The 19,614-nt window shown below is 38.0% G+C and overlaps 1 protein-coding gene across 3 annotated transcripts in view; it reads left to right on the forward strand.

The window, feature by feature from the left end:
- Nucleotides 1–1,098: 1,098 nt before the first annotated feature.
- NR1H4 (nuclear receptor subfamily 1 group H member 4) overlaps nucleotides 1,099–19,614 on the forward strand; it is a 30,270-nt gene continuing 11,754 nt past the window's right edge. The window contains exons 1-5 of one of the 3 annotated variants that reach the window (XM_036401150.2): nucleotides 1,099–1,183; nucleotides 9,162–9,524; nucleotides 14,818–14,970; nucleotides 18,768–18,901; nucleotides 19,406–19,504. In XM_036401150.2, coding sequence (XP_036257043.1) covers nucleotides 1,099–1,183; nucleotides 9,162–9,524; nucleotides 14,818–14,970; nucleotides 18,768–18,901; nucleotides 19,406–19,504 — 834 coding nt within the window. The remainder of the gene's footprint in view (nucleotides 1,184–9,161; nucleotides 9,525–14,817; nucleotides 14,971–18,767; nucleotides 18,902–19,405; nucleotides 19,505–19,614) is intronic. The other 2 variants (XM_036401149.2, XM_036401151.2) reach the window with 2 other exon arrangements.

A 19,614-nucleotide genomic window follows, 5' to 3' on the forward strand; every position in this document is an offset into this window, starting at 1 on the left:
TGAATCCTTACAGACAAATCTGAATATAATTACAGAGTGTGCTTGTCACTCACTCTCACAAGCTACTTCCCAGCCTGCTCAGCACTGGGGCCTCCTTCAGCATTCACGTTTTTGTCAGATGATTTCATTTCTCCTCGAGAAACATGCTGGGCCCTCACTGAGAAGCAGACTGGGCTAGAACTCTCAAATGCTTCAGTGAGTGGAAATGCAGTCCCAGGGACACTCCCACGGTAATAAAACCAAATAAAGAATTAAGACTGTAAGACAGATTGCTGACAACTTTGTGCAGAATCCTCTTGGTGTCTGTATAAGCCCTCCAACATTTCCTCATTGGAGCTCCATATTCTCCTGCTGGTCCTGCCTCAAATGCAAGTCTGGAGTTGGCCCAGTGCACCCAGGTGAGCTGGGCAGGGGAGCCCCTTTCACTCCTCTCCCAGCCTCCCCAAGGCAGGCTTGTGTGGCTGCTTGAGACCAGAGAGAGAGGGTGGGTGAGCCTGGTTATCAGAGCAAGGCTTGGCTTTCTGCTGTTTCTGTGTTTCTGTGGTTTTTTTCCCATCTATCTTGTTCAGTAATTACTGAAGACAAGATAAAGAGCTGGTCCCTCGAAATTAAACTTAAGTTTCCCATCTGTGTTCTTCTGATCTAACCATAAACTTACACTTTTTCAGGAAGTGAAAACAATGAAATGATGAAAGGGTGGTGAAAAATAATGCAAACAATTGGTATTGCATGGTAGGGGGGCTGGGCAGCATGCCCTCAGGAGGTCAGGTCAGTGCTTCAGTCTGAATATTTGAATAAATTCAGGCATGAACCGCTCTTAATTTAAAATTACCAGAAAGAGGGCAAAAAAAATATGCCACAGCAAGGAAAAAACAAACAGGCTGGATGTAGCTTTTTATTTAAAGGCTGAATTAGGTTTTGTAATTTCAACACAATATTTTTACAACAAATATTGAAACAACTTCCTGCATTCTGCTTTACACTAGGTACACAAAAGTTAGTTGTCTTGTTTAAAATATTCTTTTTTGCTTCATATTTTTCAGGGTCTCTTTTCAACCTCCTGTTTAATCAGCATATTCCTCCTGAACTGAAGAATAAATGGGATCTGAAATGAATTTAATAGGACATCATCAGCTAGCCTCTGCTGATGGATTTCCTCTTGCTGAAGGTCCTCATTTGTTTGGTAAGTCACCAAACTGGGTTGAAATAGCAAGCTGTCCTATACTCAGAAACCTAGGAGAAAATGGACTGAAATTTCAAGTCAAGGGTATTAGGCTGAAATGTGCCAACCTTCTTGAATCTTCAATACCTGTGAGAGGAATAACAAACAATAGATCTGTGGTGTTAATGCAATCCTGCACATTCTTGCTCTCATCACTGCTCACAGTCTCACCTACAACCTGTAGGTTGTTTTTGTGACACTCTTCTAATACTGGAGATCATTTGGCAAAAACAGACCTTTGTATGGAGGCTGGATGTTACCTTCATGTGAGTCACTTAAATCAAGCTGAGCAGATATATTTCCAGTTAATCTGTAACGAAGTTATAGTGCAATGTATTTGTATTGCCATATTATGCAAATTTATGAAAGTAATTTCACCTAAATTAAAATCCCTGTCTTCTTACAACCGTTAAAAACTTATCCTATTAGCTTCAGTGCACAAGAAAATTTATAAAGCAGGCTGGAAGATTCTCCTTGCTCCAGTTTCACTGGATTTTTCAAGGCTAAGCATGAGTTTGTTAATAAGTGAAAAATTCTTGGTCAATATTTTATAAGCATGGGTAAGTTGTTTTCTGGTATATGTACCACTAAGAAAAAAAAAAAAGATAATAATAAATTGTTTTAGCCTTTCATTTGACAAGACAATAGGTCCTTCATTGAATAAGTTATGATACATTGAGGGCCTCACACACAATACAGACCCCTACAAAATGCTGCAACACTTCAGAAGTTTGCAGTCCAAATAAGACCAGAATTCTGCCTTTTTGAGTGCTGGAAAGACCGAACACATTCCAGTTTCACCTGTCTGAAACAGGAGTATGGCCTGGGGCCTGGAAGGAAGGGCTCTGGCACGCAGAGCCACTCCAGCTGCAGAGCTCCCAGGAGTCAGGACCATCTCTACAAGTCAGACCACTTGCAGTGTCCTGGCTCCACACAATTAAACTAAAGAATTATCACTAATGGTAGGCAGAACCCATTCCATTATTGAGTGTTACCAGTTTCTTTTCCTCTTTGTTTTGGGGCTTGGTTGGAGAAACGTTTTGGAGTTGTTGAAAAAAAAAAATATGCTAACAGCTAAAACACTCCTTTGCTACCTTTTAATTCCAGTGTCAGGCCATGATATACAGAGAGGAGAATGATGTTCAAATTTAGGGTGCCAAATTTTATATCCAGTGATCTTTCAAAACTCCTGCATACGCGAGCTACTTCAGATTTTTATCAATACATTCCTCCCCAATATCTACTTTTTCATTAATTATTTCATTAATTAAAGGAGTAATTATAAGGTTGCTTAAAAATACAAGGAAGAGTGTTAATGTAAAATACTTTCCTTCCACAGGGTAATCTTACTTACAAATTGTGAAGCTTTCAGAAGAGGCAATGTCTCTCATTAATGGTGTTCAGAGCTTAGCACAATGGAGATTTAATTCAAACTGACATTTCTGTAACATAAAGAAATAATTTACTAAGGAGTTGAATCAGGGGTCTTATTAGGAAGAAAACTTAGGACTCCTGCTGTGTTTCACTTACGCTGACTTTTCTTTTGTGGGGTGTCACTCTAATATGGTGTCTTTTTTGCTTTTATAGCTGGAAAAAAGCCTATCAGAAATAATATGCAACTGAGTGCACAGAGAAAATTACTCATTGTGAAAATATGACTCCATCCCCACAAAACACTTGTAGGAAATGGCTTTGTCTCTCAATTCTTTATCTTTGTAAATTATTTGCAATTTTTGTCATTCCATTTTGGCAGGAAGTGACTTGTGAACCCCAGAAAACAGGAAGAAAGTTTTTCTTTTAGATGGTCCTTATAATGCATGTTTCTTTTAGGTCTTCTCATACATTTCAGCTCACAAGTTAAAAATTGCTGGCTTACAGACATTACCCTTTACACAAACAGTCTCCTTTATTCAAAGATGCACGCTCTCATTCTGTAAAAAAACCTTGGAAATACATTTTGTTTTCACTCTGCTTTATTCAGTCGATGGGGAGAGTGTTCTTAGACCTTCAGATGCAAATCTAATTGCTACTCCAAACATTAACTCTGGGTTCAGGTCTTTCAAAAAGAAATGTTGTCAATTCTGAATTGCTTGTGCTTTGAGCCTCATCACCATAGAAATTCCAGGGCACTTCTACATCCTTTGCCTCAAGACTTCTAGATGCAGCAGGTTTTGAAAAGAAAAGATTGTCTACCTTTCAGTAGATGAAAATTGTATGTTGCCATTTTAAGAGTGTATGTCTAATGTAAAGTATCTCTGGATGTCTTTGGAGGTAGTGTGTTCTAACCATAGTTTTTCACTTCTGCAGTTATGAGTCCCTGGGGAAAGGGCCTCAAAATGCAAATGAGGAAGGATCTTTAACCTAGTTAAATTCAGGGTCCTTCCCTTCCACCCTGTCTTCTTGCAAAACTGCTTTTTTTTCTAACTCTCTACTCAGAAAGGTTATATATTTGTGTGGCACCTGAAGTATATACAGTATGTGACTCAAACTGTCATTTCTATGAGAAGTAGTTAGCTCCATTTTATTTTCTGTGAAAGCACCTCATATACAAGTTGCTAGTATGCAGGATACTAAGTGTGAAACTTCAGATATCAGAAACTGAATTATTTCTAAGAAACTGAAAAGAAAATAAAATTCTTAGTTTGAATGAACACCTATTTCAAATATTTTCAAGTATTTCAAGTATTCTTGATGGCCTGAAAATGTTTTCTTGTAATGTGATGCTAAAATATAACAAGACAAGAAATGCCAGCCTCACTGTAGATGTATCTAGCTGGGAAAGAAGGTTTTGGGGGAAATGAACACTCTTAAAAGCTGTGGAAAGGATGAGGAACAATAAGAAAAAAAATGACGTGTAACAAAGGGGGTAAAAAAACCTGTATACCTAAACTTCTTAATGAAAGAACAACAAATATAATTGAAAATTAATTGTTGTAGACACAGAACCGGGCCTAAGAGTAGCTTAAAAGACTGACTCCTTTTAGGTAAATCTACTTTTTTTTTCTGCTTTTTTTCTTGGCTTAGTTTGGTTTGGTTTGATTTGTGGTTATTTGTGTTCTTTTAGTTGTTGTTTTGTTGGGGGTTTCAGTTTATTTTGTGAGGATTTTTGGTTTTGTTTTTTGGGGTTTGTTTGTTTGTTTGTTTTGTTTCGTTTGGTCTTTTTTTTTGTGTGTGTATTTTTAAAATAAATAAGAGTGATGAAAAAGTTGTTAGGGTCAAGTGTCCAAACTGATTAAACAGCTTCAAGATCATAAGATATGTTAAATAACTTCTTGTCTTTGGCACCACCTGGCAGTTGATGCAACATCTGGCTTCATCCCTGCAGAGAAGATAATTAGGCTCATAACTGACCCCCAAATCAAAAGGAACAAACCAGCACAAATTAAAACAGAAAACATTGGACGCATAATAATTATTAAGAGAGCCAAACCAAACAGAGTGGCAATGTGAGTAAAAAAATTAATGAGAAGGACAGATTGGATGTGGCTTTCAGCAACCTACTTATGAGGAAGGTATCCCTTTCTATTTCAGGGTTTGGAACTAGGTGATCTTTAAGGTCCCTTCCAGTCCAAACCATTCTGTCTTGTCATACAGGTGTGTCCAGTATGGTCTGAGCTCTTTGGCCTTTTTTTGAGAACACAACATTTCTCCACTTAAAAAACCTGCTTCCTGTGATACTGGAGTGGTTAATCTATTGCACAGAACCACCTGACCTTACCAAATATTGATTGATAGAAAATTTGTTTGTAACAAAACCACAATAGGTACAAAAATACAATGGCTAGACTACTTGGAGGCATCCCCTCAAAGTGGTAGCCAAATTTTATCCAGGTAAATCCACGCTGTGAACAGACATTGTTTCCGGCATCTACAAACAAGTTGCTCGTAATGAAGTTAATTAGTAAACTATACAACCCCTGGTCTGTGTCACTCCTTTCTAATCTTAAAGAAAGTTCTCACAGTGAACAGGACACAGACAAAGCAGAATTAAGAAGTTTTATGTACATGTAGACTTTAGGAGGTCAAAAAAGGAAAAAGAGAGTGAGAGAAGGACTGTGGCACCTTAAGGAGAGTATCTTTCATCAGGAAATGGACAGATTGAACGCAGCCTGAGGTAGGATATTGCCATATTCTCCCTTGGATATTTTTGTTATCTATTCTTGCACTCTTCCTTGAAATTGTAGGATGCTAGTAGGCTTTTTACACCAAATGATCTTTAAAAGATGCACAAATAATTTGTTTGGAATTAAACCAGGATTTTGATAATGGCTATGCCATGGCTTCCGAATTACCTAATTCTGGATATTGTTATTTTATTATGTTCCTTGATGAATAATGAAAGAGAGCCAGGGGTTCATATTTTAAACCTGCTTAGAATTTAGTTCTCTTTGTTGAACTTTACATTAGTGGAACAATAACTTTTACATTAAAATGTGATCTCATTGTAATTTCTGTAATATTCTGCATAAAATCATATTTAGCTTGCCCAAAATCTCAGTATCATTCTGTGAACTGAAAACAATTTCTTTATTCCTGCAAGGAATATTTCTACAAGTCAAATATTTTTTGAAGCTTCTTGTAAAGTATTCAGTGTAAAATTTAAAGTAACAAAAGTAAAACTCGCTAATAAGTTTCAGTTGCAAGTAGAAAAAAATATTTGTAAAACAATGATCATACACATGTGAAGGTTTCACTTTGTTTTTAGTAAGTGGTCAATATTTTTGTAAAAGGTTTTAATTGAAAAATACTTATTACAAAATATAAGATTTGCAAATTGAAAAAAAATGTAGATGTAATAAACTTAACATTTGTGTGTGCTTAAATAGTCTTTCCTTAAAAATCTGAAAGGTATCCTTCCAAAAGGAAAAAGAGCTAAGTGGTTCAAAATATTAAGACTACACAAACAAAATGTCGGTGTAGTCCAATGTGCTCATTTCTGATTTCACTTTCACTGCTCATGCTACTGCCACTACAATGATTTTACTGGGCTGCTCATGCTTTAGTTGCATGAGACCAGTCCATGCCAGACCTCTATTATATATATATATCTGGAGAAAAGCTTATGTACGTTCTGCTTGGTAAGATAAGATTACTTTTCTTCTGTGATAAGAAATTATTTAGTCCAGACTTTCATGTACAGGTCTACAGGTACGTCATGCTCAGGTCTACTTAAAACAAACCAAATCAAAACCAAACAAAAAACCCTCAAAACTTCAAGCTAAAGTGGGAAAACCTACATATTTGCCATCTAATAATCTTCAAAAATCATACTGGTCTTTAAGCACTTCCCAAAGCTTAAGCTGTGAGTCTGTTTTACATAAAACAAGGCCATGTTCTCTCAGTCTCTCTCAAACCTGTCTGGTTTTCCTTTTCCCTTCCATTGCTCTGAGCATGGACTCAGTTCAGCTAAATTGTTTAAAGTGTCTGATGGAAGGAGAAAGGAGGTGATTTGGGCTGTTTGGCTTTTTTTCCTTTTCTAAACTTAATTAAGACTCTTTTTTTTTGTTTATTTGTTTCCTTTGGAAGCAGAGTAGAATTAATGACTGGGGAGATTTTTCTAAACATACTTGTAACCCAAATGGCTCTACAGTTCTTTAAATAAACCCCCAGTATTGTCTCAGGATGTGCTGCAGTCCTTTAGTAATCTGAGTTTTTTAACAAGCCCTGATATTTTTTTCCATGGAAGGAATGTTGCCTTCTCTTCTTGCTCTTTCAGAAGCCCAAGTAGTTCAAGAGGCTGGTATACAGCTGTTGTGGAGTTTCCTGTGTATGACAGAAAGCAAAAAGCTAAAAATCAACAGTTTCTTCCTTTTAATTTTGGGATTGTCCCACTTTCTTTTAGCAAACTCACCTAATTACCAATGAGCAAGTGAAAACTTAGATTTCCACAGTGAACAGTTTCCTTTCCAAAGAGATACTAAATGATTGTGTATCCCACAATTAACCCCATATTTACCATCATCAAGATACCTGAGGTACCTTGACCAATCTTCATGAGCAGCAGTCTCTGCAAGTGGTAAATACAGCTAAAATACCACTCATTAAACCTATACAGGATATGAAATCTTTGCTGTCCTCACCCTTTACTTGTTTCATCACTGCTGTGGCTGGCAGGTATCAGTGACAGTCTGCATCTGATGCATGAAGCTGTAGTGTCACTTCCAGGCTCTTCATAGAGTCCCCAGATGCCCTCTGTGTGTCTATACTCTTTGTTTAAATGGCATAACCTTGGATTCAGGGAATGCCTTCTGCTACTCTGCTTCTGCCACTGTAGCACTTGGTGCCCTGGCCTCTTCCAGAGCAACAAAAAGCAACCATAATTAAACTAATTGCTGGTAATAAAGGGCACCATTATTCTCATTTGGTTTTGGCTCACCTTTTTCCAGACATACATCTCGCTGCTTATTCTGGAACTGGGACCTCAACACTTGTGATTGGCAAAGATGTGCTGTGGGCTATAATAGAGAAGCCACAAAAACCCAAAACAGTCGCATGGCTTCTGCAGCATGGTAAAATAGGAAGGGCAGAAAGCTGCAGAGCAAAAGTGTGAGACCTTGAAAGTGAAAAAGCCAGTGTAATTAAAAGGTCAGTTCCTGGCATTAACTGAAGTGAGACAAAGGAGAGGGAAGGATCCCCCACAATAGATTTTGTCATTACAGATGTTCCCTGTTCTTAACTGTTGGCATTTCTTCATTGTTTTTGATTCCTCACAAAAGAAGGACACTTGTCCGTGACCAATTTTATGTCAGCAAAAATGTTTTTGGAGTTCTTCTGAAGTACTGTTAAGTGATGGTCACCAATGAGCATTAATCTATGATTTTCCTGTAAATACTGCTGTTGATTCAAATAAGACTGGACTGATCATCTTCCTGGAAATATGTACTCTTTTCCTCAGACTCTCTTCTTGGAACTATTGAAGGAATTGAGTCAGAGTTTTCAGGAAACCACAAGATGTGGCTCTCTCCAACAGAAAATAAGAAATAGTTTGCAAATAACTTTTAAATTCAGCTTTTCAGTTGTTTGATGTGGACTGGATTTTACCTATGCCATCCAGGGACTGCGAGATGTTGCTGTGCTTGGAGTACAGAAAAGAGGGTTCAGTTGTCTGCAATTTAAAATATGCTATTTAATGAGCAAGGTTAAGGTAACCTCCAGATACCGTGTTGATCCCAACAGGAAAGGTTGCCACTCCTTTTGCCGCTGCCAGCTCTGTTGCTGGCTCAGAGGTGACTAATGCTGGCTTACAGAGGTGCTTCCCATGACAGCCTCACTGAATGGCACAGGGGCTGGGGACCAGGCTGCAGAGTCTGGCTGGCCACTGGAGGCTGGATGGTGAGAAGGTTGCATTTCATCACTTACATTAGGAATATCTTTCTTGTTCTTTCCTGGTAACCTCACCTTCTTATTTCAGGCTCTTCTTGAAGGCTTATTTCATGTTTTCAGTCTTCTAATTAAGCCTCACCCTTGTCATTTTTCCCTAGTGAAGTTTTTGTCTGTCATGATGTGTTCATTCAGAATTAATACAAATTAACATGATGTTCGAGTCTTGATTTAGCCTTCACCAATACCATGGGGTTTTTGCCATTTGTTTGGATTTCTTCCATTCTGCTTTTAGGCCTAATTTGGATTGTTAACTTCTCTGGGGTGGGGTTGCTCTTTCTAATAAACTGAACAATTATATGATTACCTGCACAATATTTTTCGAGATTTTTTTATGTAACTGCCAGTGCTGGACATTTCCACCAATTATAAAGGAATGTTTGAGAATGAATAAATTATTTTTAAAACTTCTTGCAGTGTATTTGTGTAGCAAATCTGAGTTTAGATAATGCAATCTTTGTGCCTGATTTTTGAGATAGATGTCTGGAAGCAGAAACTTCTCTGATAACTAAAATTTCATGGTAGTAATAGAAATTGGTTTTGCATTATTATTTTCCAGGTGTCCTTTCAGAACCAATGAGTTCTCCAGTGCAAGAGGCAGATGTGTCACCTTATGCACAGTACAACAATGTGCCATTTCCTCAAGTTCAGCCTCAGATCTCGTCGCCACCTTATTACTCCAACCTAGGCTTCTACCCTCCACAGCATGAGGAATGGTACTCCCCTGGGATGTATGAACTCAGGAGGTTACCCTCAGAGACCTTTTTCACAAGGGAGACAGAGATAATGGACATCCCTGCAGCCAAAAAGCCTAGACTGGGTCACTCCACGGGAAGAGTGAAAGGAGAAGAGCTCTGTGTGGTCTGCGGTGACAAAGCCTCTGGGTATCACTATAATGCCCTGACTTGTGAAGGATGCAAAGGTAGGATGAAATCAGCTAATAGGCACAGCAGCTACTTAGGTTTTTTGGGTTTGGTTTTTTGCTGTTGTTGTTCTGTAGGGTTTTTTTACTTTTCTTGTTAATTTTGTCCAAATCGTCAAACATACTAGAGATTTGCATTCGGAGCCTGTGTACCCTGTTCTGCATTTCCCCCAGGGCAGACTGGCAGTGTCTTCTACCATTGCCCTATGATTATTCAGCATAACAGGCCAACCTCCAGCTCTTGAGCACCATTAGCTTTTGGTGAACTGAAGGACAGCTTTCTCTGGAGACTGGCAGCCTGGCTCTGCTCTCTGTGGAAGCTGCTCATGCCATTCTCTGCCTCTGGAAGGAACATGCCCATGGAGGCCCCTGGGAGCTGAGTGCTAGGCTGCCCTAGAAAATAGCTAAAACCAGCCCAAGTGCCTCATGTAGTATGCATTGAAGGGAAGTAAAAGCTGTCAACCCCCACCTGCAGGCTGTTCCAGGGACTCTCTTTCCCCCAGCTCCCAAAGGATATGATGGGCGTCTTCAGGTTTGTGAAATTAAAGGATTTCTAGTTCTGTACTTTCTTCTCAGGGTAGCCCCTATCTGTAGGGAGGGAGCTTCTTCAGGAGAAGGTTTTATCTCTAGGACAAATATCTTGCTTCTTAGAAGAATATTATTCACATAATATTATCAGGATAAATGTGATGTAGAAAATCATTACTGTCATGGTAAACATGATTGTCAGATATTTTAGCAGAGAGGGACAAGAGATTATGTCAACTATCATACCTGAAGAAGTATAATATAACTGTGACAAGGCTGAGGTACATTATGGCCAGAAAAATAGTGCCCGATTTTTTCATCCTGTTCTGTGAATAAATATTTCAATAAAATTTCTGTTTTATGGATAAAGACTAAAGCATGGTCACTACCAAATTACTAAAATATCTTAATGTGGAATTCACTGTTATAGAGAGTGGACCTGGACCTAATGTGTGCTTTATCTATCACAGAATCATTTGTGAGGGAAAAACAGATCACAAGATTCGAACACTCGAAACATGAATACAGTCAAGGCTCACACAGTTTATTTCAATAATTCTAATAAATAAGAGATTCATTTATTTCTGCTGTCTGAGTGAATAGTCTCCGAGACAAAAACTGTGAATTAACTCATATTAATGCTGTCATTATAAACCAGGTTAAACTCAATTTTGATGTGGCAATTCCAAGTAATGATACTGTTAAATTAATTCTGTTAGTAAGCTGTTCCTCCTCTTTATTAACTGCAGTATTTAATGTGTGAGAAACTTTTCAAAGACTTAAAATTACAAACTTTGAATTATGTATAGAATGTTTCTGGAAGAGAGGTTAAAGCTATCAGGTAAATATTCAGACTAAAACCCATGGTAAAAGGAAAAGTGCATCCACTTCCCTACTGATTCAGTTTGAATCACTCTATGTAACCATAATTTTACTGCTTTATTGGGATAATCTATTTTATATTTTTGTTCTGTTTCATGACTGCAACATCAATTACAAAGAATAGTACCCTTGATCAAACATAGTAAAAGTTGAATTACTTAAAGATAATGGATTCTGTTTCTACAATAAATTTTAAAGGTGACTAAAGTACCAGCTGATTCAGTAAAGAGATGTGCTGAGGACAGTAATTCTGTCTGACAAGGCAGAGCAGATACTATGTTTTCTAGATCTCTTGATCATTCTTGTTACCTGTGGAGTTTTTCACATGGGTATACATTACCTTCAAAGCATGGAGACCAAAATTATGCTCGGCACTTCAGTTGTGCTCTTATCAGTGCAGTATAATAACCACCTCACGTGTCTGTGTCTTGGACCTCAGTATGAGATTATCCCTTCTTTTTGCAACAAGACTGCTAATTCATGCTCAATGTGTGTCCAAAATAATATGCAGGTCCCTTTCTAGTGCTCACCTTGGAGCACCTCTGCTCCATTGATGCAGTGGATGTTCTTATTCAAAGGAAGAAGCTTTGCACATATTTTTATGGGATTCAATCCTCTGTGATGAATATGTTATTTTTTTTTTATTATTTCTTTCATGGGTAATGTATTCAGCAACACTTTCCATTCTCTTTGGTTTTCTTTCTTGTGCAGATGAAACAATATTAGGATCTTATCTATTGTCCTTATGAGAATATTCATCTGAAGATATTGGCAGGAGTATATATTGATATATATATACATTTCTTAATGTATTGCCATCCATAAACAAATATGTATGAACTATTTCATTGGTATTTTACATAATATTTACAGCACAAGGAGCAATACACTATGTTTAAACTTGCTACTGTGGAGACCATTTCTGAAACAGTCTTTGCAGACTAACATCAAAGACATTCTAGTACAGCCTCAGCCTGGACAGTTATACTGGGTTTTAAGGGCCATTTTTAGGTGTTACAGGACAAGTGTAACATAATGTTGTGCTTGTTTAATTAAGCCACAGAATGAGTTTGGTTGAAACAAAAAGCGCCCATCTTTGAGATCCCTTTCAACCCCAGCCATTCTGTGACTCTATGAAAAGCTAGTTACACATCTCCTCCATGCAGGCTTGCAGTAGGAATTTTTGCAGTATTCAAACCACTTCTGTGCTGCTTGATGTGTCTCACACCAGACTAGAATTCTTCTTGCAGAAAGGGTCCCTCTTTAATCTTCTCCTTACACTAACACCCACCATGGGGGCATGGGGCAAAAGAATGCCAGAAGATGTCTTGATGGTCTGACAGAGCAGAGCAGGTGCTTTGTTAGCAACTGTGAATTTCAAAAACTTTTAAATTTAAAACCCTTCAGAGTGCCAAACAGAGATATTTCCAAAGCTTCCATCCAATCTTTTTACAGCTTCCCTCCTTCAACTTTCATAATTTCCATGAGAAAAAATCAGCATCAGTAACATTGGAGCAGCTCTACCATAATTAATCATATTCATGACTATCTCAGAGCAAAGCAAATTCAACATTTCCAGCCAACATGAGCTTTTTGTAATTTGGCGAGATCAGATAAAAATTAGACTGTGCCAGAAAAACCTTCAGCTTTTGGGATTGCTAACCCTTTGTTAGTTTAACCTATGTTGTTTCAGACTTACCTTTAAATTTTAGTAAAACTCCTCCTGTTATAGAAAGTCACATTTCTGGCAGTGTAAATTCATTTTGAATTAGTAGTGAATAATATATACAGAAATTTCATTCATACCAAAAGCTAATTTCCAAATTAGTTATGAAGAAGTCTGTTCAAAAAGACAATGATTCAAGAGTCACTTCACAGAAAACTGAAGCAAGAATAGGGTTAAAACTAGTGTTTGCCAAAAAGAAAAAAAATATTTTGCTTTTCATTTCAGATAATTTCAGCTTTCTTTTCAAGAGAAAGTATTTGACTGCTTGAATATTGTTGGTTCCTAGCTTTTGCATCCATATTTTTGCCTTTTTCTTTCTTGTATATCTTTAATAAATTATTTATCAATTTTTTTCTTTCTTCCATCATGAAGTAAATGCACACCTTGTGAATAGGTTAAGTGATAAAGTCACCAATCAGTCTTAGAATGTTATAAATATTGGTGCAGAGCTTTTCAGTGTTTACTACTAATTAATGTATCAGAAACGATACGATTTTAAATTTGCAAATAAATTTTATAAAGCAGATGCAGTTGCCTTTAACTGACAGTGAGAACTTACAGCTTCAATCCAGGCTTTTTTTCCTTCCCTGACCAGTAAATGGTAATGTATTAGAACCATGTGAGTGATGAATAAAAATAATGCCTGGGGCTTCTGGAGGCTCTAAGGAATCTGCATTTCAAAAGAGACTGATGCCAGTCAACTGTATTTGTTTGAAAAGCAGCCAATAAGACACACAGCATGGAAGAGATTTCAAGCAGGAATTACTGAAGATTCAGAGAAATGCCAGATTTTTTGGGACCAGATAGTGGAATTGTTTTACTGGTTGCTACACATCAGTGCATGGAAGAGATTAGGCAACTATAAAACCATGGGGCAAATTTGGGAAATTGTCATGTGACAATGCATGATCCTTCAAACACACAGACAATTCTTTAGATTCACAACTGAATGTGCTCTATGATTTGATTATGGGAGACTGGCTCTTATCTGGTCCTTCTTTTAATGCATTAGAGTGTCAGGTTGGAAAACAATAGTTTTATTGTGCCAGGCAGCGGTGATAAGAAAGCAAAAGCTTTTTGAATAGCTCTGGTTAATATAAATGTACACAGAGCTCTAGTTTGAAGTACAGTATAATCAGTGATGTGGCAGCAGAAGCTCCCAGGAGTTTATTTCAGAAACCTGCCCTCACATGGGGAGGAAAACTGATTCCCACTGTAGCTGATGCTGATGCTAAATAGTTTCTGCCATGTGAAGGACAATGTAAGAAGATTATAATGGCACAGTGACTAACACTAAAAATTCAGGAAACATTGACAGCAAAGATCTGTTGCTTTGTGATGACCCTTATTTAATCACATTTATTATCTTGTCTACCCCATGTTTTGCCCACAGTGCCGCTCTCACAGATGGGCAGCAACCAAATAGGAGATTTGAACAGACTTAGGAAGGGTCCTCTCAATTTTTTGTATCAGTTGCTATTTGCATCTATAACTGTGCAATTTTTGAGTGAATACAGTGACAATACCAGTAGAACTACCTGTGCAGGTGAAATTAGGTGACTACTTAACTCATCAAGTGGACAGTACTTAGTGAATAAGGCTGGAGGATCTTGTAAACAGGGGCGGAGGCCACATGTACAATAGGCAGATACAGTGCAACTTCCTTATTAAACTTGGGGGTGGGTGAGCAGAGCAGTATGTGGAGCTTCTGTTGCTCCCAGGAGCAGGGGGAAGGGTGAAGAATTACTCATCTCTCTTTCTGCACATTCTGTACATTCTGCACATTCTGCACCTCAAGAGACTTAACAGACTACCATTTTTTTTCACTGGCTATTTGTATGGTATCACCCTACGGCTCTAGTGCTGGTGCTCAGCCTGCTACAGGCAGGTTTCAGATTTGGGTCTGAATTTTCCCAAAATTCACAGTTACAAGACTTTACTTTGGACTAATGTCTAGTGCTTGGGCTCATTTTTTAAATTATATGACTTGAATACAGTTGTCAGTACAAGTATCAAGATTTTAGTCATCCAGGCACTGACATAAATTGTTGATCTGGCAGAACATGCGTCATTTCAGTGCAGATGGGGGTGAACTTCACCTTGGTGACTTTGCTTCTGAGTGTTTTCTTTCATCTATGTCACTGCTGTTTTGTGCAGGATTCTTCAGAAGAAGCATCACAAAAAATGCAGTATACAAGTGTAAAAATGGAGGCAACTGTGAGATGGACATGTACATGAGGAGAAAATGCCAGGAGTGTCGTCTAAGGAAGTGCAAGCAGATGGGCATGTTGGCTGAATGTATGTATACAGGTATTTGCATCATGCAGTCAGAGAGTGCGTTAAATACTGGATTTGCTTGAGTGTCTGGGTTTGACAGTAAAGTTATAAAAGATGTCATTTGGCAGGTGGAAGGTGTATGAAAGAAGATGCTGTGCCTGTGCATCAAACCCTGTTGAAAGACAAATGCACTTTTAAACAATGGGATTTAACTGGTGGTCAGGGATATGAGGGCATAAGAGGTGAGCAAATGGTGAAGGAAGGCCAGTCCTGCACTGGATGACAGCTCTTAGTCTGCTTAAGTGGGAAGGAGCAGGGGAAGTGGGTCTGTGGGAGACTCCCCAGGAGTCAGGGTTTTGCAGTGTTATGGAAGCCAGAGCAGGAAAGTCCTGGTGTTTTTCTTTCCTCCTCTTTCTGGGGCTCCCCCTGTCAAGTTCTTGCTGGCCAAGTGAAAGTTTTGGCACATACACAATGCCATTTTCAAGAAAAGAGCGGGAATGTTGCTAGCAGGAAGTTTCTGTGGACTTGCCAAATGTATGTTCCCAGACCTCACCCAGCAATCAGGCAAAGCCGGGTAAGGGCTGGCCCCTTTTTATAGTCTCATTAGCTTTCCTCATGGTGCTACAGGCACATAGGTAGAACTCATGGACACATGGGTCTCCAGAAATGAACCAAATGGATTTTAATAATGGTGCATATAAAGCAAATATTATATTCAGACTGACAGTTTATAAATTTTATTGAGCTTCAAGCTGGATAACTTAGAACAATGGGGATATTGAAGTACAACTTTGAACATGTTTAAAGCTCCTCTTTGAGTTATTGCACTGTTTTTGTAAGCCTGCTCCTGTAAACACTCTGTAAACATCTGCTCCTTTGCCTTCCATGAATAAGACTACAATTTATTCTTCTTGATGGCTCCAGTCACTTTAGCATACACGTATGTGTGAAATCAATTTAGGTTCATACAGGAAATTAATCTACTTGGAATTTTTAATATATTTCTATCCTTCAATCTGATCAGAAGATGCTATAGTAACTGTTGGTTATATGAGAAACAATAAGCTCCATCAATATTTCGAAGGTGTTGCCAGCATAATGTAATTAATCTTTCATTCTGCAAATTGAACAGGCTGCAAAGATCCTGAGATAGGACATATTCTTGTGCAATACATAAATATATGAGCAGACCCCACTTTGATGGAAGAACCAATGCATTCTGCATTGTCAAAGGAAAATAATTCCCCTGTGGAGCTCACCCTGATCCATTGCTTCAAAATTTTGAGAATTCAAAATAGCTTGAGTCACTCAGTGCAGCAAAAAAACCCAACAACCCACTGCTGAAAAAATAAAACCAGGTCAGCGTAAATAATACTGACTGGGACCACATGAAACTTTTACACTGGCCTATCATTTTCACAAGCTGGCATAGGGGAAATAAAAGCCAGTGGGTGCTGCTGCCATTTGACTCCCTCTCTGCAATGGAAACACGGGGTATCTTGTGTTGCTCATGACTTAACCATAAGTGTGCTCTAATGCACTGCAATGAGGATGTTTGGCAAGGCACCATTTAATGGCTTTAAAGTAGGAGTGTGTTGTATAATTGCTTTTTGTTCAAGGCAATCTAGGACAGTAAAACATGAAACTTCTGGTAGTATAGGGCATTTATTTGAAAAAATATGACTAGGAAATAAAAGGTTACCTTGAACTTTGTTTCACTTACTCATTTTGTAGGATTGTAATTGCAAGCTCTGGGGATTCTTTTTTCTTTCCCTCTGAACAAGGAGCTAAAGTATTATAAATATTTATGGCACAGCTACTCAACAATCTTTCTCCTGCCCTTTATGTGCAAACTACAGACAGACCAAAATTACTACCCATCAATTTCAGTCATTTGCTGTCATTTGGATCTAAACTGCAAGTTTCTTGGGTGAAATGTCTACCTAGGGAAGACCCAGGTTCTGCCACTCTTCTGGAATTTAATACCCATTGAAACCTAGCTATCTCTGAGCTAAAAAGTGATGTCCTGTCTCACACACAAGTTTTTCAGATGACTTAAATGGAGCCAGAATAAGATATCAAGCTAATACTTAGTAGCGAGAAGCATGAGGAAAATCTGTCTTAATGCTTAAGGTAATGTAAAGCAAATTTTCCCTAGAAAGGCAATAGACCAGAACCTAAGCTGGTGGAAAACAGCACAAGCCCATTAACAGCACCAAAGGATGCACTGAATAATTTAAAAAAGAAATCTGTGGTGCTGTGTGGCACCACAAATTACATGGCTCGATACCAATTATTATCTCTATCATTCCCATTCCCTCCTTTCAAGGTATTCTTTGCAGGTCTTATTTTAATCATGTAAATTTCCTCTTCTCTCAGCAGTTCAGGTAGGTCATTTTATATAGGGCTTAAACAGGAAATTAAAAACATTCACAACGAGATTCACTGGTTTCATGGTATCTTCCTCCACATCATATACTCGCTGAATGGGCCTCTTTTCCTGCTCTGCATTTTTAAAGGTGAAGAATGGGAAGAATACTTGAGAGAAAAAAAGAAAGAAAGAGAGGAAAGAGAGAAAGAAAGAGAGAGAGAGAGAGAAAGAAGAAAGAAAGAAAGAAAGAAAGAAAGAAAGAAAGAAAGAAAGAAAGAAAGAAAGAAAGAAAGAAAGAAAGAAAGAAAGAAAGAAAGAAGAAAGAAAGAAAGAAAGAAAGAAAGAAAGAAAGAAAGAAAGAAAGAAAGAAAGAAAGAAAGAAAGAAAGAAAGAAAGAAAGAAAAAGAAGTCCTATGCTTAAAATAAATAGGTTTATTTTTAGATGAATACTTAAGTGTTTACTTGTTCATTTGTGACTTCTGACTGTCTTCCACAGATTGTGTAGGGTACCTCATGTTCCCTTCTTTTGTTAGAACAAGAAAATTGATAGTTTTTAGGACATCCAAACAAGGATGCTTCCTGGTTCAAAGTACTGAAATGTAGTCTAGAACAAAAAAAAAAAAAAAAGAAGAAAAAAATCCCATACCACAAATTCAAAAATAATTTTTTGCAAGTGAAGCTCTATAATCAAATCACAGCTTTATGCTCTTCTCTAATACAATGAAAAGTAAAATAACAAGACCAGCTGGGTAACTTCTTAAATGCATTTTAAAGGTATTTTGCCAGTCTGAGTTACTTCTGAGTTTACGTTTTCAGCTTTGGTCTACCTGTGTAGGGAGTTAGTAAAGGCTAAAGCCTGGGGATGCCCTCTTCTGTGTGGACTTTCTTTCCAAAAATTGTGCACAACAGACCTAATATTGCTTGAGGATTATTGAAAATATCCAATGCCCTTCGTGTAAGAACAGCTGCACCTCCAGCACTGTTTTGGATCAAAGCAAAAGAACATTACTTTGATGACAGTCTTCCAGTTGTTCCTATTTTTTGCACTTTGGTTCAGTCTTGGAGCACAGGAAAGGCTTTTCTCTTCTATAAAACTGAAACAAATACAGTATACTTCCAGCACTAATGGGCTTTTTTGCCTGTAAGAATAGATTAGACCTGGTCCAAAGCAAGACCCCTGGCATGCTCAGTGTGTGGATTCTGGGCCAACAAAGCCAACTGTTTTCCTCTGCAGATAAGCTCCATGTGGGGTAGACCACTCATAGTGTGTGCCTAGCTTGTCTCAGTAGGATCACATCCAAAGATAGTGAGACGTTCAGGAGATGATCTGCACAGGTAAGAGGGTTGTTGGTGTAAAGGGCATGGGCATGTCTAAGTAAAGTACCTCTAAGTAAAGTACCTCTTCAGTACCTCAGGCATATATAAATCCAATTGCTTTGTGTTGCATTATGTGTCCTAGGTCTCTTAACAGAGATACAGTGCAAGTCAAAAAGGCTACGGAAAAACGTGAAGCAGCCCCCAGATCAGACAGTCAGTGAAGACAACGAAGGCCACGATGTGAAACAAGTAACTTCTACAACTAAAATATATAGGGTAAGAGAATTCTTGTAATAGCTCATTACTGGTGATGTGATTTTTGTTAAGTGCATCTAGTACAGTGAATAAAGGGTATTGAAAACCCTCTGGAGCTGCCTGTGTTGATTAAAACTCTATCTTCAACTAAGTCAAGGACATACCTCGAGTGTAGATGTACTTCTGATATTTTTAGTCAAAACCCTGTAAATCATCTGTAAGATCCATGCAGTATCTTTTCTGTGGTACATATATCACATACATTGAGGTGTGATATTAAAACTTGAACACACCTAGTCATTTGCTAATCATTTCCTTATTTCTGATAATTAACCACACAAACCTATGCAGTTTAAAAACATTATACACCTCTCTTCTGTACACTACAGTGACAAGAAAACCTATTTGTCCTTAGTCTCCAAATGGTGAGAAATGGATGTATAGCTTTTGCCTAAAGCAAGCGATGCTACATCTTCACTATAACTGCATTTCATGATGGGCTTTTTTTTTTTTTTGCCAGTATAGGAGAAGGTAGAACTTACCCCAGAGCAGCAGAAACTTCTTGATTATATTATGGATTCATACAGTAAACAACAAATACCCCAGGAGGTGTCAAAAAAACTAGTAAGTATATTGACAAATTCATTTTTGAAACACTGATAATGAAGTTGAGGATTCCAAGGCAAAAAACATAGTCAGCACAAATAGATATAGTAAGTAGAGCAAACTGTGGG

This window comes from Molothrus ater, chromosome 5, assembly GCF_012460135.2.
Source record: "Molothrus ater isolate BHLD 08-10-18 breed brown headed cowbird chromosome 5, BPBGC_Mater_1.1, whole genome shotgun sequence".
Taxonomy (NCBI): domain Eukaryota; kingdom Metazoa; phylum Chordata; class Aves; order Passeriformes; family Icteridae; genus Molothrus; species Molothrus ater.